Here is a 27573-nt window from a genome sequence, read left to right on the forward strand (position 1 = left end):
TCTCAGCCATTTCTGCCAACCTGTGCTGTCAGTCCTCCTCCTGAGTATCTCGGGAGTATGCCTCCTCCTCCCACATCTGGCCCCACCATGTTGCCCCAGCATCACTGCCAAGTCCCCTCTGGTCTGCATCCTGGGGGGGGGTCTACCCTGCACTCCAGCCTCTGCATGCCGGCCCCCCCCAGCAGTGAGGGGCATCTGTCTCTCTATTGATCGATTTTATTTTTAGGTAATCTCTATACCCACTGTGGGGCTTGAACCTACAACCCCAAGATCAAGAGTCACATGCTCCACCCACTGAGCCAGCCAGCTGGCCAAACCCAGGGGCTTCTGTTTAAAAGGCACATGAGATCATGTCCCCCACTCCCACCCCCCATTTTTAATGTCCTTCTGTCAGGGGTTCTTCCCCAGGGCCTTCTAGATAAAGGCCGAGCATCGAGACCTGGGTGCATGCTGCCCTGCGCTCTGCGACTCCATGTCCTTGCTCATGCTGTCTTGCTGCCTCCCGGGCTCTTCCTCTCTCTCCCAACAGGACTCGCTCACATGTCCTCACTCCTCAGAGGCATCCCCCTGGGGTCTCACTCACCCTCCAGGTGAGTGAAGTCGGGAAGTTTCCCCGATTGCAGTAAAAGCCCAATATCTTCTTAATATCATCATCTGTGTATCCCTACGGCGCTGTGTCCTTAAACGGAGTAGATGCCTAAGTGCACGCCATATGTAATTCTCTGCTTATGTAGTGTGTGTGGTTTTTGCACACCGAAGTAGACAGAAGTTTCCCTGAGAGCAGAACATGTGTTCAACTCAAGAGCAGTACAGCCTAGTGTGACGAACACATGCTAGGGGGCCAAGCTGCTGGGTTTAAATCCCAGACCCACCAGTTACTGATGCATGACCTCAAGCAAGCCACGTAGCCTCTCTATGCCTCAGTTTCTTCATCTGTAAAATAAAGATTATACCTGTCCTGGTTATCTATTGTTGTATAACAAACTGCTTGCAAATTCTGTGGCTTAAAGCAACACTCTTTGTGTAGCTCATGGTTTCATGGGTCAGGAATTTGGGCAGAAATCAGCTGGGAGATTTTTTGCTTCTCGAGGCACTGACCAGGTCACTTGGTGGCACCTAGGGACTGTCCTGGTCCAGAGGATCCTTCACTCAGGCCCAGTGCCTTGGTAGGAGAAGCTGAAGGCTGAGCTCAGCTGGGCCCTCTCTGGCCTCGCTCTCTCTCCATATGGTCTCCAGGAGGTCTCTCCAGGTGGTCTCTCCAGTATGGTGGTCTCAGGGTCATCAGATTTCTTACATGGCAATCCAGGATTCCCAGAGGCCAAGCAGAAGCTGCCAGTTCTCTTAAAAGCTACACATGGAACTGGCAGAGTGTCCCTCCTGCCTGACTCCATTGGCCAAAGCAGTGCCGGGCCAACCCAGATTCAAGGGGAGGCGCTATAGCCCTTGATGGGAAGAGGGTCAAAGAAAGTACCGCCATCTTGAATCTGCCGCAGGATAGTGTTTCTATCCTTGGGCTGATCTGCAGATTAAATGAGTTAATTCATATAAAAAGCTCCACAAGTGATTTCTACCAGTGTCTTCTGTCCTTAGTCTCTCCCTGTACCCAGCAAGTTCTCAGTAAGTATTTTGTATCCTCACTCTTTAGTAGAGGAAGAGACGCAGGGAGAACATTCTAGGTTGGATGGCATAGAGTGAGTTTCTTGTCCCAGTTGCTGAACCACATTCTGCACACCAGGGGTCACCTGGAGTCCCAAGATCGCACCGTGAAAATGAAATTGTGAGGGAGCACGAGAGAGCAGAACCAACACCAACTGAGGGCATAGCTACCGAGCCCACCGGCCTCTCTCCCGGGTGCCCCCTTAACCCGCATGTTACAGATGAGGGAACGGAGCTCACATGGGTTCAGGAGCCTGTCCAAGTTCAACCAGATGGTGAGTGATGGGCTTCAAATCCAGGTCTGCCTGTCTGACGGCTCTTTCTACTACAGCCAAGAAAACCATGGGAAATGCCCAACTATGTCTTCTCAATGACCGACGGGACTTTGGTCCTTGGGACCCTGACACCTATTAGAAGGAAACTCTCCAGCTCCCAGCAGGAAGTACCTCACAATCTCAAAGGTTATCCTGTAACCAGCTGACGGTCTCACACTATCCATGTGGTTTCTCTGGGAATCCGTCAGTGTCAACCCCGATGCATTTCCTCTTTCTGCAGACATCCAACACACACACGCACCCACCTTTTTAAGAAAAGATACAGCTCTTCATGTAAACACTACAACTGATTACCCGTAAATACACATTTTATATCCACAGGCACGCACATCACACTTTAGTTTGCAAAACACGTGCATATACGTCAGCTCCCGGTTCTGTAAGGGAGGCACTGGAATCCCCATTTTACAGTTTTGGAAACTGAGCCACAGCATGCTGGTGAACACGTAATGACCAGCCCCCGCCCAGGGAAAGAAACCTCAGTTTCACCGCATTTACCATGTAAATGGTAATGTAAGAGCTCCCACCACCCTAGTTTCAAGCACTGAGTTGCGATGAGACGTGCACGCTCCCGTCTCCCGGGCTGGAATGAGCTGGCTCCCGCGTGTCACCAGAGCCACAGCTTTGAGATAAAGCCACTCTCAGATGGTCCTGAGGAGGCAAAACCATCAAAAGACCTGGGACTCGGGTGATCCACGGATGAGAGGGACCCGTTCTCAGCACACCTGCCCTTGTCGAAGCCCCCTACTCCCTGGCTGCTCCCTTTCTGTCCAGCTCTGGGTCTGTGCAATGAACATGAAGTCTTTGGATAAAATTTTAGCTCAGGCCTCAAATTTGAAGGGTCATTCCAAAGTTCCTAAGTATACTTGATGACTGTCTGCTCTCCCTCCCGCTCCTCCAACTTCCCCTGACATGGAGAGCCACAGGCATAGAGAGAGAATCTCAAGCAGACTCCATGCTGAACACGGAGCCCATCATAGGGCTCGATCCCAGGATCCTGAGACCACGATGCCAAGAATCAAAGGCTTAGCCGACTGTGCCACCCAGGAGCCCCCTGAGAGGAACAACTTCTGTGAAAGCTGATGCAGTGTCTGGCACACAGTGAGTCTGGTACAGTGCCTGGCACACGGCATCCCTAATAACTGGGGGCTGACGGCTGTATGAGATTTCCTGGGTAGGGCCTCATTACTGGGGAACTGGGTCTCACCTGGGGGCTGCTCAGGGCAGTCTTGCACAGGGAACAATGACTACATTCAAGAACATTCCAGCAGGGGAAGTTGTGCTGAGGCAAGTTCCTTAAAAATTTCCACTGTGAAAACCAAGACCAAGACAAGCGATAAGCACAACAAAACATATGCCATAGGATCAGGACTGCTGGTAAAAGCAGTGTAAACTATTATTCATTGATTCTCGACAGATAAAGGGAGATGGACACAAAGAGCCTCAGAAGACACCAGTCCACTTCTACAGAACTTTCCAGAAGGTCCCACCTCTGACTTCTTCCTTAAATAGTCTGGGTAGAAAGAAGAAGTTGGTGGCACAGGCGTAATAACGTGGCCTTCCAAGAGGCCAGCCCGGCTGCTTGGACACTGAGTGGCACGCATCTTTCTCAGCCCGTGGCCAGGCTTTATAATCCAGGAGCTCAGGACGTCTGGGGTCAGGCAAACAAAGAACAGCACCTTCTCTCTGTGTGGGGCTCTGCCCTTCCAAGGCAGTTTGTATCCATCTCTGGCCAGGTGAGGTCAGGGGTCCCTTCTCTTAGGAGTCCCAGAGATGCTGAGTGACTTGCCTAAGGTCACACAGCCAGTTACTGGCAGAGCCAGATTTGAACCCAGTTCAATGACACCTACCCGTGGCTTGGCACAAGCTCACCCTGGCCCTCTAGCCAGCCACTCCTTCTTCCTAGGGGTGAAGCCGCCTGGAAACTTTCAGAGCAAAGCAAATCTGGGAGGGGCTCCAGAGGTATTCAGAGGTAGCGACTGGCTTTCTCTTTCAGGAGAAAACCCCAAAGCCTGTAAGAACATCTCCTTAGAGGTCCTGAATGTGGGCTAAATCTCCCAGAGCAAGCCAAGCCTCCATCCAGGGTGACCAGGAGAGCCACGGAGCACTTGCAAAAGTACTTCGCTTTGTTTCTTCCACTCTTGCCCCAACCTGCTCTGCTTCCCCAGTGATCCTTTTAAGAGCAGAATCTGGGGTTCCTGGGTGGCTCAACCGGGGAAGTGGCTGCCTTTGGCTCAGGTCATGATCCCAGGGTCCTGGGAGCGAGCCCTGCATCGGGCTCCCTACTTCTAACTCTCCCTCTCCCCCTGCTTGTGCTCTCTCTCTCGCTTACTCTGTCTCTCAAATAAATAAAATCTTAAAAAGAAAAAGAGCAGAATCTGGTCTTAGGATGACCCTCCATAGACGGTAGCTTCATACACACGAGTGGGTGGGTGGGTGGGTGGGTGGAGGGTCCCTCTTGCCTTCCTGCCTGGCATCAGGTATGTTCATATATGTTTTGTCTGTTCCTCGTAACAATTTTCACTGTTGGAATGGAGGCATAATTCACTCCATTTGTGGTTGCAAGTGAGGCTCCCTGTACACACAGGCCACCCGCTCAGGCCTGATGCTGGCATGAAACCCTCACCCCCACAAACCCATTTCCCTCCTCTTCCCCTTCTCCTACCCCCAATGCCCTGTGTTCTAGATCTTTCTTCCATCTCTGTAAAACTTCCCCCTGTGTCCCACTTGCTCAGGGCAAAACAAACTCCTGGCAGTCCCTGGGTTCCCGCGTCCCAGAGAAGGGGTACAGCACCCCAGCTCCCCAGGAAGCGTCACCTACTGGAAAGGCCTCCCCGCTTCCCCTTTCCTTGGCCTCGCTGGCCTGTCCCAGATCCCCCACCACCAACGAGGTCCTTCCCTCAGGTAGGTCTCTCATGCCCTTCCTTCTCCTGCTCTGTGCTGTTCCTGGGAGGGTGCAGGGTCCCATCCCTCACCCACACGCTCCCTTCAAAGGCACCAGCCTCGTCCACGCACCTCCCGCTCCAAGTCTGTTCAGGCCTTCCCTGGACACTGCAAACGAGGTCCCTGACTCCTGGGGGTGGCTGTCAAGGTCCTTGGTGACCCGGCTGAATCCCACCTTCCCAGCCTCATCTTTGATCTCGCTTCCCACCGCCTCACCCCCAACACAGCTCCCCCTTTCCCGATCCTCCTTCCTGCCCCTGAGCCCGACGTGGGCTATGGCTTCTGCTGAACAGGCCTTGTCTCCAGTTTCTCGTTCTCAGTGATTTCCCCACCTCCACGGCCTGGATGACCTCCTTCCGTCAAAAGTCATCCACTCTGCTGCCCCCAAAGTACACACTTAACATTTAGCACTTATGACGGTCTGGCCTGCACTCCTGGTGAGGGGTGTGTGTTTGTCTGTCTGCCTGCCCTTACGGATCCAACGTCAGGGGCCATGTCTCACAGAGCCCATCGTAAGCGTCTTCCTTCGGGACCATTAGGCACATATTCAGTTGGTTGCAATGTTATAAAAATGTTTAATAACTCAGAGAAAGCTCATAATAAACTGTTTAAATAAATAAAGGGAGGCTAAAAACCACACGTACCACCATGATTCAAAATACACTGGGGTGGGGGAGGGGACGAGGAGCCCAGTTGCCGTGATGAGAAGTCATGCACAGAATTGCTGAATCACCATATTGTACACTGAAGCTAATATAACACCGTATGTGGACTATACTGGAATTAAATTTTTAAAAAATGCATAGAAAGAAAGTAAGAAAAAGAAAGAAAAGAGAAAAGAAAAGAAATGAAATTCACCAGAGTTTTACAATAAAGTTCTCGGAGTTAAATTATCCGATGGTGTATTTTTTTTTTCCCCTGGGCCAACCCCAACTCTGGAGGCCAAAAAGGGAATGACTGAAACCAGAAAGAAACAAACTGTGGTTAGCTCGTAGCTCAAACCTCCCTGGGCAACAACCACTGCTCAACAAGATGAATCAGCTTGTTAGTGGAGTTCTCCGGGAGCGGGGGCAAGGCATTGCAGAAAACAATGGTTCTGTGGATTAAGTTGGTGTTACTCAATCCCCATAGCGAATTATAACTGCTGGTCATCCCCGAGTGCTTCTTCCTCAGCGATGCGGTGATAGCTTTTCCCCAGAAACAGCCCCATTCTGTCCAGGAGGCAACACGATGGTGTTAGGAAGTTATTCCAATTTTGAGGTTGGTCCCAATGTGTCTTTTCTCCCCACAACACCAAGCAATTCTCCTCCACTAGCTGGGTGACCTACAATTCACCTCCATCCTGGCACTGTCCACCTGGAGGTAGTGTCAGATCCCATGACTTAAGGGCTTGGTCCACCCAGGTGCGCCTCCTGCCCTGCCCCTGTGGATGTCAACTGTAGCTCCGGTGATCACCTGTCCCGGCCACCGGACACGGAGAGATGGGGTGTTCCGATGACTCCCTTCTTGGCCTCAATTAGTTTTCTAGAGCAATTCACAGCATCCAGAGAAATGCCTTACCTTACCAGATCACCAGTTCCTTATAAAATGATGTAAGTCAGGAACAGCCGGATGGAAGGGGTTGCCCGGGGCAGGGGATGTGGAAGGAGGTGGGGGAGCTTCCCCACCCTCTGTGAGCACCCCACCCTCCCTCAACCTCGACATGCTTACCAACCCAAAAGTTCTCTGGACCCCGTCTTTGGGTTTTCGTGGAGGCTTCAGCACGTGGGTATGACTGATGACATCATCAGCCTTGGTGACTGAGTCCCCCTCCAGCCCCTCCCTGCTCCCTGGAGGCCAGGGTGTGGGGCCAAAAGGTCCAAACCTCCCATTGTGTGGTTGGTTCCCCTGGCAACCAGCCCTCACCCCACAAACACTGGTGTGGTTGAAAAAGGGCTTGTTATGAGTTATTAAGACACCTTTACTGCTCCTAACGGGTAGGACATTCCAAGGATTTGGGGAGCTCTGCACCCACAACTGGAATGGAAACCAAACATATATTTCTTTTTTTTTTTAATTTATTTATTTGACTGACAGAGATCACAAGTAAGGAGAGAGGCAGGCAGAGAGAGAGGAAGGGAAGCAGGCTCCCTGCTGAGCAGAGAGCCCCATGTGGGGCTCGATCCCAGGACCCTGAGATCATGACCTGAGCTGAAGGCAGAGGCTTTAACCCACTGAGCCACCCAGGCGGCCCCAAACATATATTTCTTATGCTCAATCATGATAACACAGTCACGATGCTGCTGAGTGGCTTCCCCCGCGCCAGGCAACATTGTCCCGTCCCCGCACATATTCGCTTCTCTTTCTTCCAACAGCGGTGCCGCAGATGGTCCCACCTTGCACACAAAGAAACTGACACGCAGATAAGTCGCTTGCCTGATGTCACAAGGTGACAGAGACAGAAGAACGCTGTAGAACTCTCTGCCCTCCCAGACAAAGCACATGCTCTCAAAAGAGGTCTGCTTTGACCAGCGTGTTAAGACCCACCCAAACCCAGCACTGCCTCCCTAATAAAATAGCAACAGCTTGCCCTGTCCACTCCGACCTCGAGATTAGTAATAACTGCGCCTTACCTCTTTACAGACTTAATGAATAAGCTGTGGTCCAAATACAGGCTAAGCCTCTTCCTAGGATAATGGTCAAGAAGAAAGGGTCAGACCCAGCAGCAGCAATGCGAACCCATGTGTGGACCTCAAAGGCATTCTGGATGGCGCTGTGACCTGCCCATCCACACAGATCTCCACTGCCCAGGAGAACTCATCTAGAACGTCTTTCCTCCTTGGCGTAAAAGCTCCTCCAGGCCAGTGGTGAGAACCACCAGGGCCAATCAGCATGGCATCCGCCACACTGACCCACAAGGTGGGCTCTATTCCTAATCACAAGTGGGTCTATTAGCTTTGACTGCTTAGCCTAAAACCACAGACCTCAGACTAGGGGAGGTGCTCAGGGCAACAAGAAAGCCTAACTGAGCTCGGCAAGCTGGCCTTTCTAAAGCCAGGGGGTCAGCCGGGGTGGTAAGGAGTAGGCAGGGAGGACGGTGGGGCCGAGAGCCAGGCGCTGCTTTCCGTAGGGGCCAGACCACACCGGGCATCACTGTCTGATGGTTCCCCTTCTGAAGATGGGGACAACTGGTTTTCTTTCTCTCCTTTTTTAGCAGCCAGCAGGAATAAACCCCACAACGTGAATATGTCAATGTCACCATCTTCAAGGGTGCAGATGAATGAAAAAGTAGCTTGCGTCCCTGTGCTGGGTAGTTAACTTTGGCCATAAAAGGGCAGCTGGCCTAGACTCCATCCATCCTGTGTCCTGCTCCTTTGTCCCCTGGGTCCCCTGCCCCAGGGCCTCTTCGGGTCCCTGTGAAGCTAAGTGGCTACCCAGACCCTGCAAGCCCTTCTTCTCCCCTCCGTGCAGCAAGAGGAGGGCGGACAACATAGCAGCCGGTGACACTCATTCAAAGGGGTAGCTGTCCCGCCCTGCAGTCCCCAGTTTGAACAGAGGACAGCCCTGCAGTTCAGGGCTTTGGGTCCCCACAACACCACTAGCCCCATCTAGCGATCTGGTGTTTTGAAACTCTTAACAAGGAACCAGAGGACCATCCAAGCACACAGAAGCACAGAGGCGGCTGAAAAGAGCCGTTCTTGCTGAAAGCAAACAGAGCGGGGCTGCAGATGAGGCTGACCACCCGTGGGGGATCCCCTCGTCTCCCTCCTTCGCCTGAGCGTGTGGGGAATCCCAAAGAAAGGCCCCACTTCCAGGCCTGGCCCTTCCCCTTGCCCACTTCCTCTCAGGCTGACCCCACTGTGGCCACCACAGCCACAGGGGGACTCGGAAGGCTGGCGGCTCCCTCCTCCCATAAGGGATTACAAATCGGGTGCACACAGCGGACGGGATTTACCCAGAGTCCGGAACCCTCTGTGTGGGCTCATTCCACTCTTCCCTTTGGCTTCATCTTGCAGAAGGATTAATAATAGTTATAATAAAAATAATAGTAATAATAATAAACAAACAGGATTATAACCCTCCATTGTGCTCCAGGTACTGTCCTAAGTACTTTACTTTTTTAAAAAAGATTTTATTTATTTTTTTGAGATCGAGAGAGACAGAGAGTGAGAGCAAAGGCATGAGCAGGGGGTGGCAGCCGAAGGAAAAGGACAAGCAGACTCCCAACTGAGTAGGGAGCCTGACACGGGGCTCATTCCAGGATCCTGGGATCATGACCTGACCTGAAGGCAGACACTTCACTGACTGAGCCACGCAGGCATCCCTGTCCTACGTATTTTAGACACACTAACCCCTTCAAGCACCCTAAGGGAGAGACACCATTATTCTCCCTATTACAGAGTCCTGGAGAAGTTAAGCAAGGCCTGGAGAGGTAGGAAAAGGCAGATCTGGGCTTTGAACACAGGCCATGTGGCTTCCACAGTCTGTGCTCAGTCACCATGTTAAGGAGGCAGGTACGGAATGAGGAAGAGAGAATAAAAAGGTCAGAGTAGTGAATCACTGAGGCAAAGAAACGTATTACCCGGTACTTTCTTGATGTTGTCTGGGTTCAGGGGTCTGAGGCTGGGGAGCAGTGGAATAATATAAAGATACATACAAACTTATAGATGGCATCTGGTAGTCACAGTGAATGGATATGAATCATGATTAGAAGAGTTACACTCCATGAAGGAATGCTGTTTTGGTTTGTTTTGATGGTCTTTTCAGCAAGTTGAGCACTGAAATGTTTAAAAAGTTGAAAACTGGGAGGGGCGCCTGGGTGGCTCAGCGGGTTAAGTGTCTGCCTTCGGCTCAGGTCATTATCTCAGGGTCCTGGGATCGCATCCTGCATCGGGCTCTCTGCTCAGCGGGGAGCCTGCTTCTCTCCTTCTGCCCCTCACCCAGCTTGTGCTCTCTCTCTCAAATAAATAAATAGAAATCTTTAAAATATAAACGAACAAACAAATATTTAAAAGTGGGAATTGAAAAAAAAAAGTGGGAAATGAGATTCTACCACATGGTTCCAGGAGGAAGATATGCACCAGGATGTAACCTGCCTCTATGACCGGGTGCCCTGGTTTGTCTCCTGGGCTCCTAATTGGAAATGAGACACTGCCACCAAACAGGGAATTCTGGTTCCACTGGATAGGACCTGCACATCCTTCCTCACCAAGTCCCAAAAGGCCAGGGGATGTATTTGGGTTGGAAAGACCTAGAAGTGATTACCCTGGAGTCTAGGGCAGGGAGGTGGGAAAGAAGAGCAGGGAAAGGAGAAAAGTGCATCTTCCAGACATTCTGTCAGTCCAGCTTGGTTCCCTTCTCTGAGAAGCCTCCCCTACCAGCCTGCCCTTGAATGAAGCTCCCTCCTTGCACTTCTAGAACACCTGTGGATGCGTGCAGCACATCACCACTGCCCACTTTCAGCTAGATGCGAGGCTAGGGTTGAAATTCAAGGGCATGACTGGCCCTTGGGTTTCTAAAAGGACTGTAGGTAACTAGGGTCTGGGTGGCAGGTCTTTGAACCCGGCTGATGGCCAAACTTATGCCTGGGGGTCTGTACACCCTCAGGCAGCTGCTGAGAACGTCTGAGAAAAGGCCCACGTTCTTGGAGAGCAGTAGGTATCCCCAACAACCTCACCCCTCTGCAGTCATTAGAGGGTGCTGTGTATTGGTTTGGGAAAACTATGACCCTTCTTCCTCTTTGAGATCCTTATACTTTCTTCCCTGCAGGACACTGCAGGACAAGGGTCACTGGGATTTGCTGGCTAAAGTAACAACCCCACACACTCTACCCCTTACAGACTCCTAACAGTTCACCAGGATCCAAACCCTCTCCTTGTGCACACAAGCCTGGATCACATTTCCCAGAATCCCTTGCAGCTGGGTGTGATCATATGACCGAGTTCTAGCCAATGGAATACAAGCCTAGGTGACACACCTACTTCCTGGACAAGACCTCGGTTAAGACCCGCCCACAAGCTTCCCACTTCCTGTTGGCTGGAGTCCACCCTAGGAACTAGGGAGTCCACCTGCCCTAGCCGCAGAGCCTTTGTCAGGGGGTTCCTGAAAGAGTCCTCCCTACTGATGAGGAATCTTGCCCAGGAGCAGCACACGAGGCTCTTCTGGGCTTAAGTCATGACACTTTTTGTTATTGTGGCAACTAGCTAATCTTCCCACTTCCATGTTTTGCACAGCATGACTCTTCAGCTCAAAGTCACCCTGTATGGTTACTTGTTTACTGTCTCCTCCTTCCACCTGAATGTGGGCTCAGAGGGGCAGGGGCTGTGTTTCACCCCCTGCTGTGTCCCCAACGGTAGAGCAGCTCCTGACATAGAGGAGACACTCAATAACCCTGTGCTGAACACACATTGAATCCGGGTCTCTATGGAAAAGGCCCCCTTATAGCAAGAAAAGTAACTTGTTTCTGCTTTCACTTTCTCATCCACCTCTGGAGCTGGAAGATTCACTTTTCACTGAACAAACACCCACTGGTCACCCTGCGGGACCCAGCCTGCATTCTCTCCTCTTTGAGGCCCTCCTGGAATCCTTCCCACGGTGGTTGGCATCCCATGTCCCTGAGCCAGGGGTCCTTCTGTAGTCACACTTGTCACACCACACAGCAAGTAGTGACATCCATGTCTCTTCCACCCCATCACATTCCCCACCCCCGCTAGACTGGGAGATCCTTGAGGCCGGGGCTTACTCAACTGTGTATCCTCCCGGGGCTCGGCCAAGTGCTTCTTGAGAAACAACTAATCCAAAATATTTAACAAACATCTCTAAAGTATTTATTATATGTATGTTATATGGCTATATAATATTTACGAGATACCTAATGTGTATTTTATTGTCTTCTTTAACTCTTTTCACTCTGCTTCTAACTAAAGGTAAAAAGGTTCCCACAGCCACATGGATTTATAAGAGGACCTAAGCTGGTGCCTGGAATGTTCTAGAGATTCTTCTAACTTTTAGGCTTTTAGAGCTTCATACTTAAACACCCATAAGAGGCCTGGACCCTTTCACTGTGTATCCATACAAACCTGCCCCTGATCAAAGGCCTCCAAAACATCTTCCCACGGGGGCCCAGGCCTGCTCGTGGCAGCCCGGTGCACACATGGGATTTCTGGCTTCCAAAGTGTGTGCCCCCTGGGCCCTCATAGAGGCCCTGGGACTCAGGCAAGACAGTGACTATCATGTGCATTTGACGGATGAGAAGACAGGCGTAGGGCGGCTGAGTGACTCGTCTGAAATCCTGGTTTGCGCGTGTGCTGCACTGTCTCTAGGACCAGGGCCCAGACAGTTCCTCTCCTTTTCTTCCTTTTCTCCAGCCGGAGCTGAGATGAAGAAAGTGCACGAGGAAGCAAAGCCACCATGCCGTGACACGCGTGCACGGAACGGCGTGCTGACTTGAGCCAATAACTGAGTCCACAACAAACCGGGCCACATAACTTCCGGGCCTGAAAGCTTCCCCCTTCTTCTAATTTTAAAGCCCTCTGGCCTGCTGGGGGGCAGGTGGTGGGGGTCTGTGGTTATGTGGGTAGCATCTTCTGCTGTCTTGCTGGGTGGTCGGGGCCAGCACAGGAAGACAGGTACTTACTCGATTTTTCTTCTTTAACGGTGTATTCGAGCACCTCAGACGAGCCCTCTTTCAGGGAAGGGAAGTGGACACAGAGCACCAGGTGCTTCAAGCTGCTGTCCCGACGGACCAGGAACGTCTGCAACGGAAGAAGTGGGGGAGCTCCATGAAGCAAAGATTTGGGTGATGGTCAGGAGGACAACAGTGGGATGGAAGTCATCCAGAATGTTCCAGAAACAAGGAGGCAGGCTGGGGGAGCCAAGCACCCCTTACAGAACTGGGGATTCTGCCCTCAGAGCCAAGTGTTACCTGGCCCGGGTCCCCTGGCTCCCGAGTCTCCATTTCTCGTACGTCCACAGAGGGGATCCGACTAAATCGATGCTTCCCAAAGAATTCTGTGTTGTAGATGCAGATTCGGTGGGAGTGTTACACATGTGGGTTCCCGTGCCCCAGCACTGGGGCCCAGAATCAGGTGATTCTGATAAGGGCAGTGGCCCTGCACCCACACTTAGAAAAGCTCTAGGGCACAGGGAGTCATGTTGATTTTGAACTCACACCCCAGCATGAATGCTCTCCTCATTGTCGTCCCCACCCTGGGCCCTAAGCCTCTCCCACTCAGGCCCCAAGTGCCTGGGCTGGAGCCCGGGAAATTGGGAGTCTGGCCAAAGGTGCTGAGGGAAGAAGGCTGGGGAGCCACGGGGTCATCCCCGTGGACATGGCCCCAGCTGTGAGAGGCTCTGGAGAACCTTTAAGATGGTGCTTCTTCCCTTTCCCCACCAAGGCACACTGTCTTCCACCCCGTTCGTGTGCTCCAAATTCTCTGCTCTTGTTATTGGTGACTATTATTATCCTGTTGCTGTGTTATTATAATTGTTAATATAACATAATATTATTTATTAGCAGCAGCTAACACACACTGCCTGACTAGTTTGCCTCGAGCCTTAACCCCAGGTGATTAGATTCCATGATCTCACTTAGTTCTTTTATTAAAGCTACGGGGAGGGGGGGTGTGGAATTATTATCCCCATTTTATAGATGGGGAAACTGAGGTAAAGAGAGGCAAGCCATGCCCAAGACTACTAGGATCGTAAGTACTAGAGCTGGGATTTGAGCTCAGGTCCTTCCCCTCGGATTCTAGGCACTCTACCACCCTTGTACCCCTGGACCTGACCCAGAGAGACTACGTCCCTTTGGGAGCAGTGACACCATAAGCTCACGAGTCACTGGACTGTGGCTGAAAGTTTATAGCCCCTCTCCTGGAGCAGGGCAGGATGGAGAGAGCATGAGAACCTGGAGTGGATGGAGTGGGGGGGAGGGAGGGAGGCTTCTGGGGGTAGAAGTGCATGTGGGATGCTGCCTGCAAATGTGCCCCAGCCTGGAAGGCGGTCCTCCCTAGGGGCCCCAGCTGGAGGCCAGCTCGTCTCTAGTCGCCCCTGCACAAAGGGAGGCCACCTGACGCCCCTGCGCAGCCTCGCCCTACCTGGAACAAAGGCATCCCTGAACTGATGCTTTCCCCTGAACCTGATCTGACCCCAGGAACAGGCTGCCCTTCAAAGAAAAGAGGTCACCTGGCCTCTCCTTCAGAGGTCCAAGGTCAAGCTGTCTTCTGCCCCCCAAGGCAGGTAGGAACCAGCAGTTGTGTGAAGAAACCTCAGGTCAAGTCTCCGCTGGGGGTGGGGGGTGGGGTGGGTGAGTGTCATTTAAAAGTAGATCTGGTCTTTGTCCCTGGTTCCTGGCATAGAGCTTCAAAAACCCTTGGAATTTCCTGAGCGATAAGTATCTTTTATTATTCATAATGAGCTGCTTTTGACCAGACCTGAGTTCACACTAACAGGTGACTCACGGTGGGCCACCGCCACCCCCCCCCACCCCCCCCACCCCCCCCCCCCCCGGCTCCGGTGTCAAAGGAGGGGGTGGCCACAGAAAAGCCATCCCTACTTCAAACCTCCTCTGGTGCGGAGAGGAGCTGGAACTGAGAGGACTACCAAGTTAGTCCGTGGGGTCTAGGAGATAAAATCCGGCAGAAGCCATTGGAGCTTCCTGGTTGGTGAACATGCAGATATGCCTGGATTCCCCCAGGGGAGGGTATGGGGGCTCTGTGTGTCCCTGTCCACTGCAGACCCCACCCCTCTTTGTCCCTGACACTGGCTGCTCTTGAGTTGGGTCCTTTAGAATAAAAGGGTCAGCAGAAATAGTGCTTTCAGGAAGTTCCCAGAGTTATTCTCATAAATTGTCAACCCTGAAGGGGGGTTGTGTTTGCAGCTGAGTTAGAAATGTGAGTGTGGGGAGCCTGGAAACCGCCCTTCTGTCTGGCCCCTGAAGTCAGGGCAGCCTTATTGGGGACCCTGACCTTTAACTTCTGGGGCCTGCACTCCCTCTGGGTAGTGTCAGAATGGGGATGAATTGGGGGACACCCTGCTGGAGTCGGAGAATTGTTGTCATAGCATAGTGAATGAGTGAGTGTGTGTGCGCAGTGCATATGGAATGAGTGAACTCTGGGAACAGGGAAGGGAGGCCCGAGCTGGAGCTAGCAGCACCCCCAGGAAGGCTAGCAGTGCAAACCTGGACCCTTGATGCTGAGCCCGGGTGGGAGATGAGGCTGGTGCCCCAAACTGAAACCGAACTGGGGAGGGTTTCTGTCTGTGCAGGGAAAGCACACGCTTTACAATGTGGTACCCGTGTGTGGGGACACCTGCCCAGGTGGGTCCCTCATTCAGAGGCCACGCACGGGCAGAGCGGCCTCTCTCTGACCTTGAGTGTCAGGAAGGAGGGCCTGTGTTTCTCAAACTGTGGGTCACGACCCATGAGTGCAAATGCCACTAAGTATTTTTATTTTTCCAAAATAAAACAGAAGATGAGAAAGCATCCTTTTCATGCCTATGAGAAGGATGGACTCCTTGTCAGAGAGTGAGAAAAAGAGAGAGACTCTCAAAGGGCCAGGGCCACAGTCCAACATAGATTTCTTTCTTACTCTACTGGCCTGGCCTTCTTCCTTGACTATTTTGACCCCCACGGATCCCTCTCTCAGTTGACTGCGATGACCAAGCATGGTTGCTGGCCTCCACGGGGGACCTCCTTGACCCTGCCCTATGAACTAATTAGCTCTTTCTTACCCAGCACGTACTCGTTTCTAGATTTCTTCACTGCTGACACATCGGCCCTGTGCTCCACCCTTGAATGCCCCTGAGAGGAAGAAAGAAGGTAGGAGCCCTTGGACAGTTACTTCTCTGGCTGGGAGGTGGGTCAATCTGTCACAATCTGTATTTTTCTTGGGCTCCCAGAGGGCCCTGAGCAGCCAGTTATGAGCTCGGTGGCCCTGGGTAATTCTGGGGTCCCTGAGCCTCAGTGTGCTGATTTGTCAATGGGGAGAATGACACCAGAGCACCCAGCAGACACCAGAACCGAACCAAAGCCCTGCCCCTCCAGGTTGGAAGTCAGGGAGGTTACACAGGAAAGCCCCCAGTTGGATAATCGGACCTCCACAGATGCTCCCTAAGGTTTAATTCTCCGTTTGTCCCCTCCCCCCACAGCTGGGTTTTGGTCTTCAGTCTCCCAGTCTCAGGCTCTGTGGCAAACTGGGGGTCTGTCACTCGTGTTGACTGTGAAAAAGAACCAGAAGTGGTCTCGGAGGGAGAGTGGTTCGGCAGATGGTAAGGAGCAGGAGGCTGGAACAGTGGCTTCCGCTCACCTGCGCTCTGGCCACGCTCCTTTCTTACATTTGGCCTCACTCACTCCTCACTGCAGCCGGTGAGGTAGGTACTGACCATCTGTCTTTGACAAGGGAAGACTCAGGGCACAGGGAGGCCACACAGACCCAGCGCCATGCCGATGGGAAGCGCAGAAGCAGGACAGAGACCCAGGTGTCACTGGGAGTACCTCGCTTCTTTATTGCTCTCCTGTGTCATAGACTCATTGGGGGGTAGGGGCATGGACAGGGGTGGGAAGTCCCCCCAGGCTGGGTTCTGACCAGTCCCCAATTCTGAATGCCCAACACCCACCCTTTCTGCACCGCCACAAAGCCTCACACAGCACTTCCTTCTACCATGGCCAAGTCCTGGGGCTCTTATCTGAAAAGCCAAGATAAGGCCCTGGGGGAAGCTGGGGGGGTGGGGTTGGGGCAGGATGGGGAGGGAGGCTGGAGGAGACTTCTGATGGTTCCTGCCTAGATGGCCATGAGGGAGGGGGAAACTGAGAAGGTCTGCCTGGGCCACGGTCCTTCAGAACAAGAGAGTCTGTTCTGTGCTCCCCTTTGGGAAGGCTTAGCTGCTCAGCTAGTCACGGGTCCCTTTTGGGAAAGAGCCACAGACAGCACCCCAGACACAGTGTCACTGTGCAGCAAAGTGAGGAATAAATGCATAGTGATCCTTGGCTTTCTAGGTCCTAGGGATTCGCTGGGCTCCACCTTGGGCTGGCCTTGGCTTATCCCGTAGAGGGGGTTTGTCTGTGATGGTGGCCGCAGGTGAGTACACAGGAGGCTGAAGGGCCGCACCGGCCACCCAGGGCTCTTGTTCCAACAGCCTGGGGGGTTCCAGGTGCAATTCTTCAAGCCCCCTTTGCTTCTCTTTCCACCTGTTGCGGCTAGCTTTTGAGAGACGCTGGGGGACCCAAATCCCAGCTCTGCTACATGCAAGCTGTGGACCCACGGACAAGCCGCCTTTAGTTCTCCGGGTCTCAGTCCCTTCATCTGAGCATGAGAATGATAATATCCACCTTTCAGGGTTGCTCTGAGAACTGCTGACTGGGTACATCACATACCTGACACCAAGTGTGCACTTAATAAAAAGCACTTACAATTTTTTTTATTAGAGTAGACTGCTCCCATTTACTGAGCACTAAACCACATGCTGATTTTTATAGGCATCCTCTCCTTTGATAATTATTAGCCAGATGATTACTATGTATTTTTTTTCAAAGGGAGAGATAGGAGAAAGGGACTCACAGAATGTTCTCCTATGTGGTAGATTAAAAACGGCCACAAATTCCTTGTAGCTTCTCACATCAAAATTCCCCACACCTGGAAGGGGTAGCCTTGGGGCTTGCTTTGACCAAAACAATGTGGCGGACAGGGCACGGTGGGGTTCTGAGGCTAGGCTGTAAGAGGCCGGTCGGCTTCCATGCTCACCCTCTGGGACCACAGATGTCACGTGAGGACCCCCAGAGTGAGTCTGCCGGAGTCACGTGGCCAGCCAGCTGATGGCGCCAAGGACCTGCCAAGTGAGTGGGCCCACCTCAGGCCAGCCAGCCCCAGCTGAGCCGCCGGCTGACTGCGACTGCATGGCTGACCCCAGGTGAGACCAGCAACAGAGCAGCTCTACAGAACCCAGCCCAAACTGCGAACCCACAGAATCGTGAGCAACTCAAATGGTGACTATTTTAAGCCACTGAAGTTGGAAGTGATTTGTTATGTGACAGTAGCTAATGATAGAGCCATCGGGTGTATGGACATGGGCCCCATCGTTTAGGTACCCACTCCTCTCTTCCTTTTAGAAGGTGCTATGGAGGGATCCCCAGAGCTCAGGGAATGGGGGGGTAGTCTGAAAGCCAGTGATGTGCCCAGTTCCCCACTCTCCAGCCAGAGGAACCAAGACCCAGAGATGAAACAGGCCTCCTGAGGCCACATCAGTTGTCAGTGGCAGAACCAGGACAAGAACCCAAGGCCAGTGACCTTCAGGTCATGGTGTGACCACTACAGGTCACCTCCTCCAACCCAACCAACCCACTGAGTGTCAGCTGAGCGTGAGTTCTGAGCCAGGCATCAGGCTACAGGTTTTAGACAGATACTTTGTAGTACTTTGGGCTTGGGAGTGTTCTACCCATTGCACAGATGAGAAAGGTATGGGGGGAGAAGCAGCAGAAAGAGAGGGAAAGGGGAACACTCAGGGCCGTGGGCCTTGGGGCCCTTCCACGTACGACTTCGGCCCACAGGCTCTGGAGCCAGATGCTCTGAGTTTAGTCCTTGGCTTGGCAACTCTGAGCTGTGTGGTCTCTCTGGGGCTGCTTCTTCCTCTGGAAAATGGGATCGTTAACAGTTTCTGCCAGGGACAGTCGCTATCCGTTAGCTCTCCGACAACGAGGCTTTTCCCTTTCTTGACAACTGACCCCAATTCCGATCTGGATGCAACGTATCCTGCCTCAGGAGGAGCTGGTCAAAAGCCAATCATGGCTATTCTGCTCCTTTTTGCCATTCACCACCCCCTTTCCCAGCCTCCCGCCCTTGCAGTTAGGGGTGACCAAAAAGTCATCTAAAAATAAATTTGTTAAAAAAAAAATAAAAAATAAATTTGTTCCCTGACAAAAAAACCGAGGCTTGGAGAAGAAAGTCTTTTGCCTGTGACCTCCTGCCTTTGAATGGGTGAGATGGCTGGAGCTGCCGCTGCCATTTTGTCACCATGAAGTGACAACTGGAGGACAAAAAGTCAACACCTTGCAGATGGGGAACAGAAAGGTGGAAAGACGCTGGGTTCCAAGGACATCACTTAGCTGCTAACTAACCCTGGACCCCACCCTCCAGATTTCTTTTACATGAACAATAGCTGCTTTACGACTGAAGCTACCATAGGCTCGGTTTGCTGTTCCTTGAAGCTGAAAGCATTCCCAGCTGACCGAGGCCCTAGGTCAGCGGTGCCTCCCTTCCCCAGTGCCCCTCTACCTGCCTGCAGTCCTGAGAATAAATGGCATAGAACCCCCTCCTGCAGGAAGGTAGCATTCCTACCCTCAGGGGTTCATGGACCGCTCCATTAGTCAGAAAGGAAGCCTGGTGAGACACCAGGCACAAAGGACAAGGACAAATACCCTCATCAGCAGCCCTAGACTTCGGGCCTCAGCACAGAGTGAATGGTTGAGCTCAAGGTGGGGAGTGAGGGACCAGGTGACAAGTGTAGCTGTGGGGGCCTTTTTTGTCCCCCTGCAGGACACTTGCCTGTGGACTATCCAGGATGATAATGAGTGGAACAGTTCAGTCATTTCCCCTCCTCCCCAACTGCTCCTAAAAGTCTCCCCTAATTAACCAGGCCACCAACAAACCTTGATGTGCCCCAGTGTCCTCACTCAGCCTCTCCCCTCTGTGGGAACAATGCAGTCTGGTGCCTCGCTGAGCTGACATCTGAGTCAACCCACTCCTTCTGCTCCCTCTTTCCCCCCTCTATTGTCCGCTTCCCCAGTGCCCTGCATTAGGAACTCTCAGAAAGCAAAAGAATCCTCTTCCCCAGTTGTACAAACTGACTGGGGCATGTCCACTCTAGGGGTCCAGTTTTCTTTAGGGATTCTCCTGTCCCTACCCCCCAAACAACCGTGGGGTAGAGGTCAGAGCACGGGGCTGAAAGATAGGACACTTGGTGTCCCTCCTAGCTCTGCCCCTGGTTTGCCATGTCCTTTGGCAAGTCATTTCCCCTCTCTGAGCTGGCTTTTCCAATCTAGTGAGGGCAGTGGGCTGAAGGGTCCCAGGACTCCTTTCTTCTAGAAGATACTCTCCCAGATTAGCACCCGGGGGTCTTTCCCAGATCCCGAGAGGCTGGCACGGAGTTTGCCGGGGAAGTGACTGCAGTCCACGAGGCTGGAACAGCTGGCTGCAGGAGCCTCGCCCCGTCTACCCTTAGCCAGGGCGGGTTTTTGGAAAGACCAACCGATTGCCGTAACAGCTGGGACACAGTATGCTTAGGGAGAGAATTACACAGCTTCTGCAGGCCCCTCCTCCTCTCCAAGTAAATATACAAAAACCCAAAGTCCAATACACATAATGATTTTACTTTTATCCATTTTTGGCCCAGACAATCCAGAGCGGTCTGCTTTTCCACTTTGGTTATTTTAGGACAATTTTCCAGCTGCTTGGGGGAGGGGGGGTACTTTCCAATCATGGCCATCAGAGCAGGCTCGGAAATGGCCGGTTCTTCCAAGAGGCCAGAAGTTCAGGGGCTGCTGGGCCTCTAGAGGCCAGTGGTCCAGTGGGTCAGGGACCAGGGCCCACTCTGGACACATGTGGCCCACCTTTCCCATCACTTCTAATGAAGTCGTAGCATGGCACGGAGGGGAGCTTTTCAATCACCTCTGGAGTTTTTAAAACATGCTGTTGCCTGAGCTCTAGTCCAAACCAAAAAAAGAAAAAAAAAAAATTCTGGGAATGAGGCCGAGACATTTTTTAAGCCTTTGAAGGCAGTCAGTTGGTGGGTTCAAATCACACTTCGGCACTTAGCAGCCGATTACGTGGGGCAGGCTCCTTACCAGAGTTGACTTTCCTCACTTACAAAATAGGAAGCCTGCCCCCCCAATTCTGCAGGGCTGTTGGAAAGATGAGAGAGGGGGGCTTACGGCACAGGAGACCTGCGGAAACTGCGGACTGTGCTCCTTTCCTGGCCCCAGCACCTGGAAGGGGCAAGAGAGAGGCTGCACTGATGCTTTTGCCAAACTAATCTTGAATGGACTTGGCATTCCTTGGGCTCATACCTAGGGAAGGTGCCTTGAACCACCTATACAGCTGGTCCGTATCACCATACAGGCTATTCTTTTTTTTTTTTTAATATTTTATTTATTTATTTGACACAGAGAGATCACAAGTAGGCAGAGAGGCAGGCAGAGAGAGAGGGGGGAAGCAGGCTCCCTGCTGAGCAGAGAGCCCAATGCCCTGGATCATGACCCCCACTGAGCCACCCAGGTGCCCCCATGCAGGCTATTCTAACTCTTGAGCTAACCCCCCACTACAAAAAGCAATCTCACAAGATATTTTTTTCATTAAAAACTATCTTTTGTCCTCCAAGCAATGGGACTCCAGTTGCAATAAACACACAAAACACCCAGATCTTGCTTTCTGATATTATTCTCTAATGAAAGAAACCGGGGCCCCATGGAGAAATGGCTGATTCCAGGACATGGGCAAGAAATACACAAAACAATCCTGGAGCGTGCAGGGTCAGAAAGGAAGGAAGTGCTCCACACACCAAACACACACACGTACATGCACAATTGATGAGGGAGCGGGAGGCTGGCTGAGGACAAAGTAAAAGCTGGCACCTTGCACCCCCTCTCCATCCGCTCCCCTCGGTGATGTGTGTGGCATTCCTCAGGTACCCCTGACTGCCAAAACAAATAGTTAACTTGCTGAGATCACAATCCCGCAAGACAGGAGTCTCCCTTGGTTTAACAAAGAAGTTACGTTATCAATAGCACAATTTCCAGAGGCAAATAACTCAGTTCCTCAAGCCTTAATGTCACCCTCCCCTCCATGAACAAAACTGAAGGAGGCTGGGGTAGAAAGAAATGTAAGTGAAGTTAAGTTTCTCCTATACCTAAATCTCACTAACAAAGACGCTTGATAGCAGGATGGTGACATTCCACCAGGAATCTCCCAACTATCTTGATGTTAATGGCTTGCCAAAAGACAACATTGATCAAGCCTCTGGTATCCCCGCGCCTTGGAGGCCTCCTTTAGCATATGAAAGCTCCATTGAAACCTCCCTTTCCCTCACCTTCCCCCAACCGCAGGGTACGTAACCTGCCATCCCTCACAATTCGGGGCAGCAGCTCTTCCTGCCCACGGGTCCTGTCCCCGTGCTTTAATAAACCACCATTTTGCACCAAAGATGTCTCAAGAATTCTTTCTTGGTCATCGGCTCCGGACCTCAGCCCACCGAACCTCACCTAGGTTCTAGAATTTCATCACAATGATGACCGTATGTCAAAGGGACACGGGAACCAACGGACAGAGCTCAGGCCAAAGCTGGAACAATCTGAGCAAAAGAATCATTGGGGTGCCAGGGTGGCTCAGTGGGTTAAGCCTCTGCCTTCAGCTCGGGTCATGATCTCAGGGTCCTGGGATCGAGCCCCGCATCAGGCTCTCTGCTCAGCAGGGAGCCTGCCCCCTCCCCTGCCTGCCTCTCTGCCTACTTGTGATCTCTGTCTGTCAAATAAATAAATAAATAAAATCTTAAAAAAAAAATCATTAAAGTAGTATTGGATTATAACCCAAAGCAGAAAGGCAATACCCATGAGTCCATATTGCTACAAGTAAATGATGGAATAAATAAATGAATGGAGAAGAGACACATCTCTTGTGCAGAAGAACTCCAAATAATTTATGTAGATAGTCAAGGACTCCCCAGTCCCTGAGGATGGGCTGCACATAGTGACTTCCTTCCAAAGAGGGCAGCATAAGGGGTGGGGGCAAGGATCACTTTACAGAGGGGAGAGCTGACAAGCACCTCGGCCAGGTGATCCAGGTCAACGCCGACAGTGAGCGCTAAGTCACGTTGATAGTAGGTTCTGCTGACACGATGTGAAGAGGAAAGGCACTCTACTTCTGGGTCTTCTGCCCGCAAACTCATAACCCTAGTCTAAGCATCAGATGAATCCCAACGGAGGGATTCCCTACCAAATACATTGAAATACCTGTATTCCTCAAACCTGTTAAGGCCATCGAAACACAAAGAAAGTCTGAGAAACCGTCACAGCCTAGAGGAGCCTCAGACACGAGGACCCAATGTAAGGCGGAGGCCTGCATGAGAGGCTGCCATGGAAAAACGACATTAGGTCAAAGCTGGGGGCCTTAGTGCATGTGAACGTATCAATATTACTTCATTAATTGTGACAAGCGTATCCTACTAGTGTCTGATGTTAACAGCAGCTGTTAAACTGGGGGAGGAGTCTCTGGGAACTCCCTATACTAGTCTTTGCAACTTTTTTTGTAAATCTAAAATTTCTAAAATTAAACTTAAAAACAACAACAACAACAAAAGCCATTTGGGTGTAGAATGAATAAAAGTGGCTCTTTGATTGCCTTGTTGCTGGATACACACAAATCAAAAATGGGCCAGTATGTTCCCAATACTGTATCAGAGACGCAGACTGCTGGGAGGGTAGGTGGGGAGGGCTGGAGGGGTGGAGGGGTGGAGGGGGTGGGACATGGTCAAGGTCATGGAGATCCCGGTGGAGCCAGAAGCCTGGTCTCCAGACCATTCACCTCTGGAGGGGCGGGTATCTAGGTGATCTCTGAAGACCCTTGGAGCTCATAAAGCCTGGGGGCCACCTGCGGTATCTGCAGTTTTGTTTTTTTTTTTTTTTCATTTTTTTAAAAGTATTTTTAAAAAAAAGATTTTATTTATTTACTTGGGGGAGAGAGAGAGAAAAGGATAAAGCACCTGAGTAAAGGAAGGTACAGAGGGAGAAGCAGGCTCTCTGCTGAGCAGGGAGCCCGAGGTGGGACTCGATCCCTGGACCTGGGATCCTGACCTGAGCCGAAGGCAGACACTTAACTGACTAAGTGGTCTGCAGCTTTGAAAATGAGGAGAGCATTGTGGTCTCAGTGTCCCACCCTCCTGTGGGAGGAAGTTATCTGGCCAATGGCCCTAGCTGAAGGTCACACCTCGAAGACTCTGCCCTCGCTAGTCACATGGCCTCAGGCAAGTGAGTGAACCTGTCAGAGCCTCTGCGGTCTCCTCGAGGAAAGGAGGGCACTAATAGCACGGAGCACCTGACAGAAATCGAGGTGGGGATAGATATGATTGTGCAAAGACCAACTCTGGGTAAGAGTTGGCTAACGTTCTTACCAGAGCATGAACTTTGGGCTTTGCATCTGCTTGAAAAACAGAGATGTGAAGGGGGGTGGGGGCGGGTAAGGGCAGAGAGGGAGGGAGCAGGGAAAGGAAGAGAAGGTGCATCTGGTTCAATTCTGTTGGCTCAGGGCTGGCCCTGTCCCTGAGGCCTCAGCGGGGCAGTGAGTGGGAGCAGGGTGTGGGCCTGGCTGACCCCCTTTAGGGCAGCTTCCTTCCATCTTAACCGTGGCCACTCTCTCAGTCCCGTGATCAGATGCAGGCCTCTCTCTGGATGCGGGTGTCACGTTAGGACCCAGCCTTGGCGCAGCTTTCTAGTTGCTATCTCAGTCCCTCCCATCCACTCTGCATGACCTGGCTCCGCATCTGCCTCCTCCAGGAAGTCCGCTTGCATCACCCCAGAGCGTGGCATCTCTTTCTGGCCATGGTCAGATCTTCTCATCCTCAGGGCAGACAGGACGTACTGGAACACAAATCCTCACACCCCACAGCCTTGAACCAATGGCTCTCAGGAGTCGGTGGACAGTAACAGCTTTCTAGTCCTTGGGTGGAATGGCTTTAAGATGTGTGTTCCACACTGGTTCCCAGAATGCTCCGGCAGGATCCAGCTCCCCTTGCAGCCCGTGGTCACGTGTAGGACCACACACCTTTCATGAACTGCCTCCCTTCCCTGTCTTATTTCCCCTGCCAGCCTCCTGGGGTCACCTCCCAAATAAACTACTTGAACTCAAATCCTTGTCTTGGGGTCTGCTTCTGGGGAAGCCCAAACTAGGGTGCTCCTCTTAGCCTCAGTTTCCTTATCTGTAAATTGGGGATAATAACAGATTCAGAGGCCTCCCAGGATTATCACAAGGATGCGAGGAGAGGACATCACACAGGACTTGCCATTAATGTCAGTACCTGGCCCAGCACTGAGAAGGAATCTTCACGTTGAACCACTCTTGTTATTTTGATTTGGGTTTATCTTCAACTTTTTGAAGATAAGGCTGACCCTTGAGGCAAAGCATTCTGGACGTAGGGCTGGCCCACCCTGCCCTGGAGAGGCGCTTGCCTTTCCCAAGATGGGTCCTCAGTGTCTTGTCCATCTGCATCTCCATCCATGCCCAGAAAATGGCCATCCCTTGGCATCAAAACCGTGCACTTGGGTCTACGTTGAGTCTCATCCTCCCAGGAAGGGTGGGAACCAATCCCCTCCGAACCTCACAGGGAAGTGGGTGATTCGCTGGTGGACTGGACACGCTGGGAACATTGACTGGGACACTTGCTGGCAGGAGTCCCTGATTTTATTTTCCATACAGTTTCTTCATTTGCTCCGAAGCCCTCCGTGAGCTCAAAATAGAAAACCTTTTGATGGGACGGGATGAAACAAGGGATCTTGTTTTCTTGAGGATGACCATCAGCTTGCCTGCCCCTGGAGCCCCCTCCCTACTCATCCTTCTAGAGGGATCCACGGACTCCCAGGCTGTCCCTGGTGCCGCAGTGGGGCTGGCCTGGCCTGGGGGCAGGGGGCGTCTGCCACCATACCCAGAAGAGACACCTCCCTGCCTTGGTCTCAGCAGGATTCTGCTGGGCTGTCGGGCCTCCACGGTCCCCACTCCCTGTGGGAGGGGCCTCTGTGGCAAGGGGAGGTTGGAACTTTGTTGGAAGCCCCGTAAGTTGCAGGAATTACAATCTTTAGGTACAATTGCTACTTGATGGATTTTTATCTAGTCCAAGGTGAGTGAATCCACTAAGCCACTGAGCCCCACAGGGGAGCCTGGACTCTTGCAGCATGACCTACCGCACTGAAGGGGAGCCCAGCAGAAGCGCCCAGCGGCTGAAAGGCAGGGATTCCGCACAGGTACAACATAGCCCAGGAGTGGCCAGACTGCCTGGGTTCTGGGTTCAAATTCTAGCTCAGGCACTGGCTCGCTGAGTCACCTGGGGGAGGTCACGCAGCTTCTTGGCATCTCAGCTACCTCTTCTGTAAAATGGGTCTGATTGTCATGCCCAAGTCAGAGGGCTGCTGTGAGCATACGCGGTGCTGATTCACATGCACACCTTCCTGAGTGCCCGGGACAGACTGCCCCATGGACCCTGGCTGCGATCACTGGGGGACCCTGCGGATAACGCCCGCAAAGACAGACCGGTAGCTTCGAGCAAGCACGGTTTCTCCAGTGGACAGCTGGCTGCCGGGGCGTGGGGAGGAGGCCCAGGGCTTTATGTCGGGTCAATGAAATGTGTTGGAAGCAGACAGACATGCTGCTGACACAGCGCTGTGAACAGACTACATACATAGCGTGCTTGAAAATGGCTCCTTTTCTGTGATGCGAATTTCACTTCCATAACAAACAAAACTGAAAACAGACTTCTGGGAAGTCAGCGAGGGGACAGAGAACAGGTGGCAAAAACTTCGAGAAGGCTCTTCTGTCCAGCTTGATTTTTTTTTTTTTTTTTACAGTGACTACACATGTTTATCACTTTTACAATTAAACAAATTAAATGTTTTTTAAAAAGGAAGTGGTGCATAAGATAAAATGCGTGGGGTGGGTGTCATCTGACAGGTTCTGACTCATGTTTCACTATCTACCTATCTGTCTTCCCCTGTGATGCTCACAGGACCAGAGTACCTTCACGAATGGCCCCGTTTCAAAGGTAGAAAAGTGAGCCTCAGAAAAATCTAAGCCCCTTGGCTCAGCTCACAGAGCCTGGCTCCAGAAAAGCTTTTGCCTGCATCACACAGCCCCTGTTCTCTTATATCAACTAAGGGAGTGAAACAGGATTTCTCAGGTGCCTCCAGCTCTCATCCTGGATGCCTGGCTGACTTCTCCAAGTGCCAGTCCTGCTTCTCAGGGGTCCCAGTACCCAGACAGCCCACGCCAGCCACACAGCCCCCTGTTCTCTGGAGGGGGAACACCTGCTCTCCAAAGCAGGAACCAGATGTCCCACCAGTCTCTCGCTCCTCAGTTCTGGAAACAAACACCCCAGTCGAAAAGCTGACCAACCCAAGAAAGGAAAGCAGAAACAGGCAGCTGTGCTTGCCCACCACTGGCCACAAGGCAAAGAGACCTCAACTCACCCCAGCGGCCTCCTGGAGCAGGATCCTGGCGGCCTCTGCCTGGCCCAGACCCAGCTGCAGCCACACAGGACATGTCTTGATGAGCTTCTCCAGGACACTGATGCCCCGCCGGGGAAGGCAGTTCTTCGGGGTAACCGGTGGACGGGGCCCCATGCCATCCTCCTCCTCCTCTTCCTCTCCCTCTCCTTTGCCAACATCTGGAACAGGACTGAGAACAGAATCAAACGATCAGGCCCTGCTGCAGCCAGCCCCGACAGCGGAGTGTAACAGACGGACAGTCAATTCAACCGTGCTCATTCATTAGGCATCTATGAACCAGTCCTCTGGGGAATTAAAAAAAGAGACAAGCCATGATCTGCACCTTGGGGTGCTTATAATAAAATGGGTTGGACTGACACAGAGGAAACCAGCTGAAGCAGAAGATTGGGATAAATGTAACAGGAGCACCAT

At 52.1% G+C, this 27573-nt stretch overlaps 1 protein-coding gene across 2 annotated transcripts in view; it reads right to left on the bottom strand.

Annotated features, from left to right (window-relative positions):
• Positions 1–27573, bottom strand: part of RIN3 (Ras and Rab interactor 3) — a 120751-nt gene that overhangs the window by 56586 nt on the left and 36592 nt on the right. For both annotated transcript variants that reach the window (XM_080808129.1, XM_080808130.1), the window contains exons 2-3: positions 27124–27331; positions 12550–12667 (exon numbers count right to left, since the gene is read on the bottom strand). In XM_080808129.1, coding sequence (XP_080664255.1) covers positions 12550–12667; positions 27124–27331 — 326 coding nt within the window. The remainder of the gene's footprint in view (positions 1–12549; positions 12668–27123; positions 27332–27573) is intronic.

Source organism: Martes martes, assembly GCF_963455335.1.
Source record: "Martes martes genome assembly, chromosome: 7".
NCBI classification, from domain to species: domain Eukaryota; kingdom Metazoa; phylum Chordata; class Mammalia; order Carnivora; family Mustelidae; genus Martes; species Martes martes.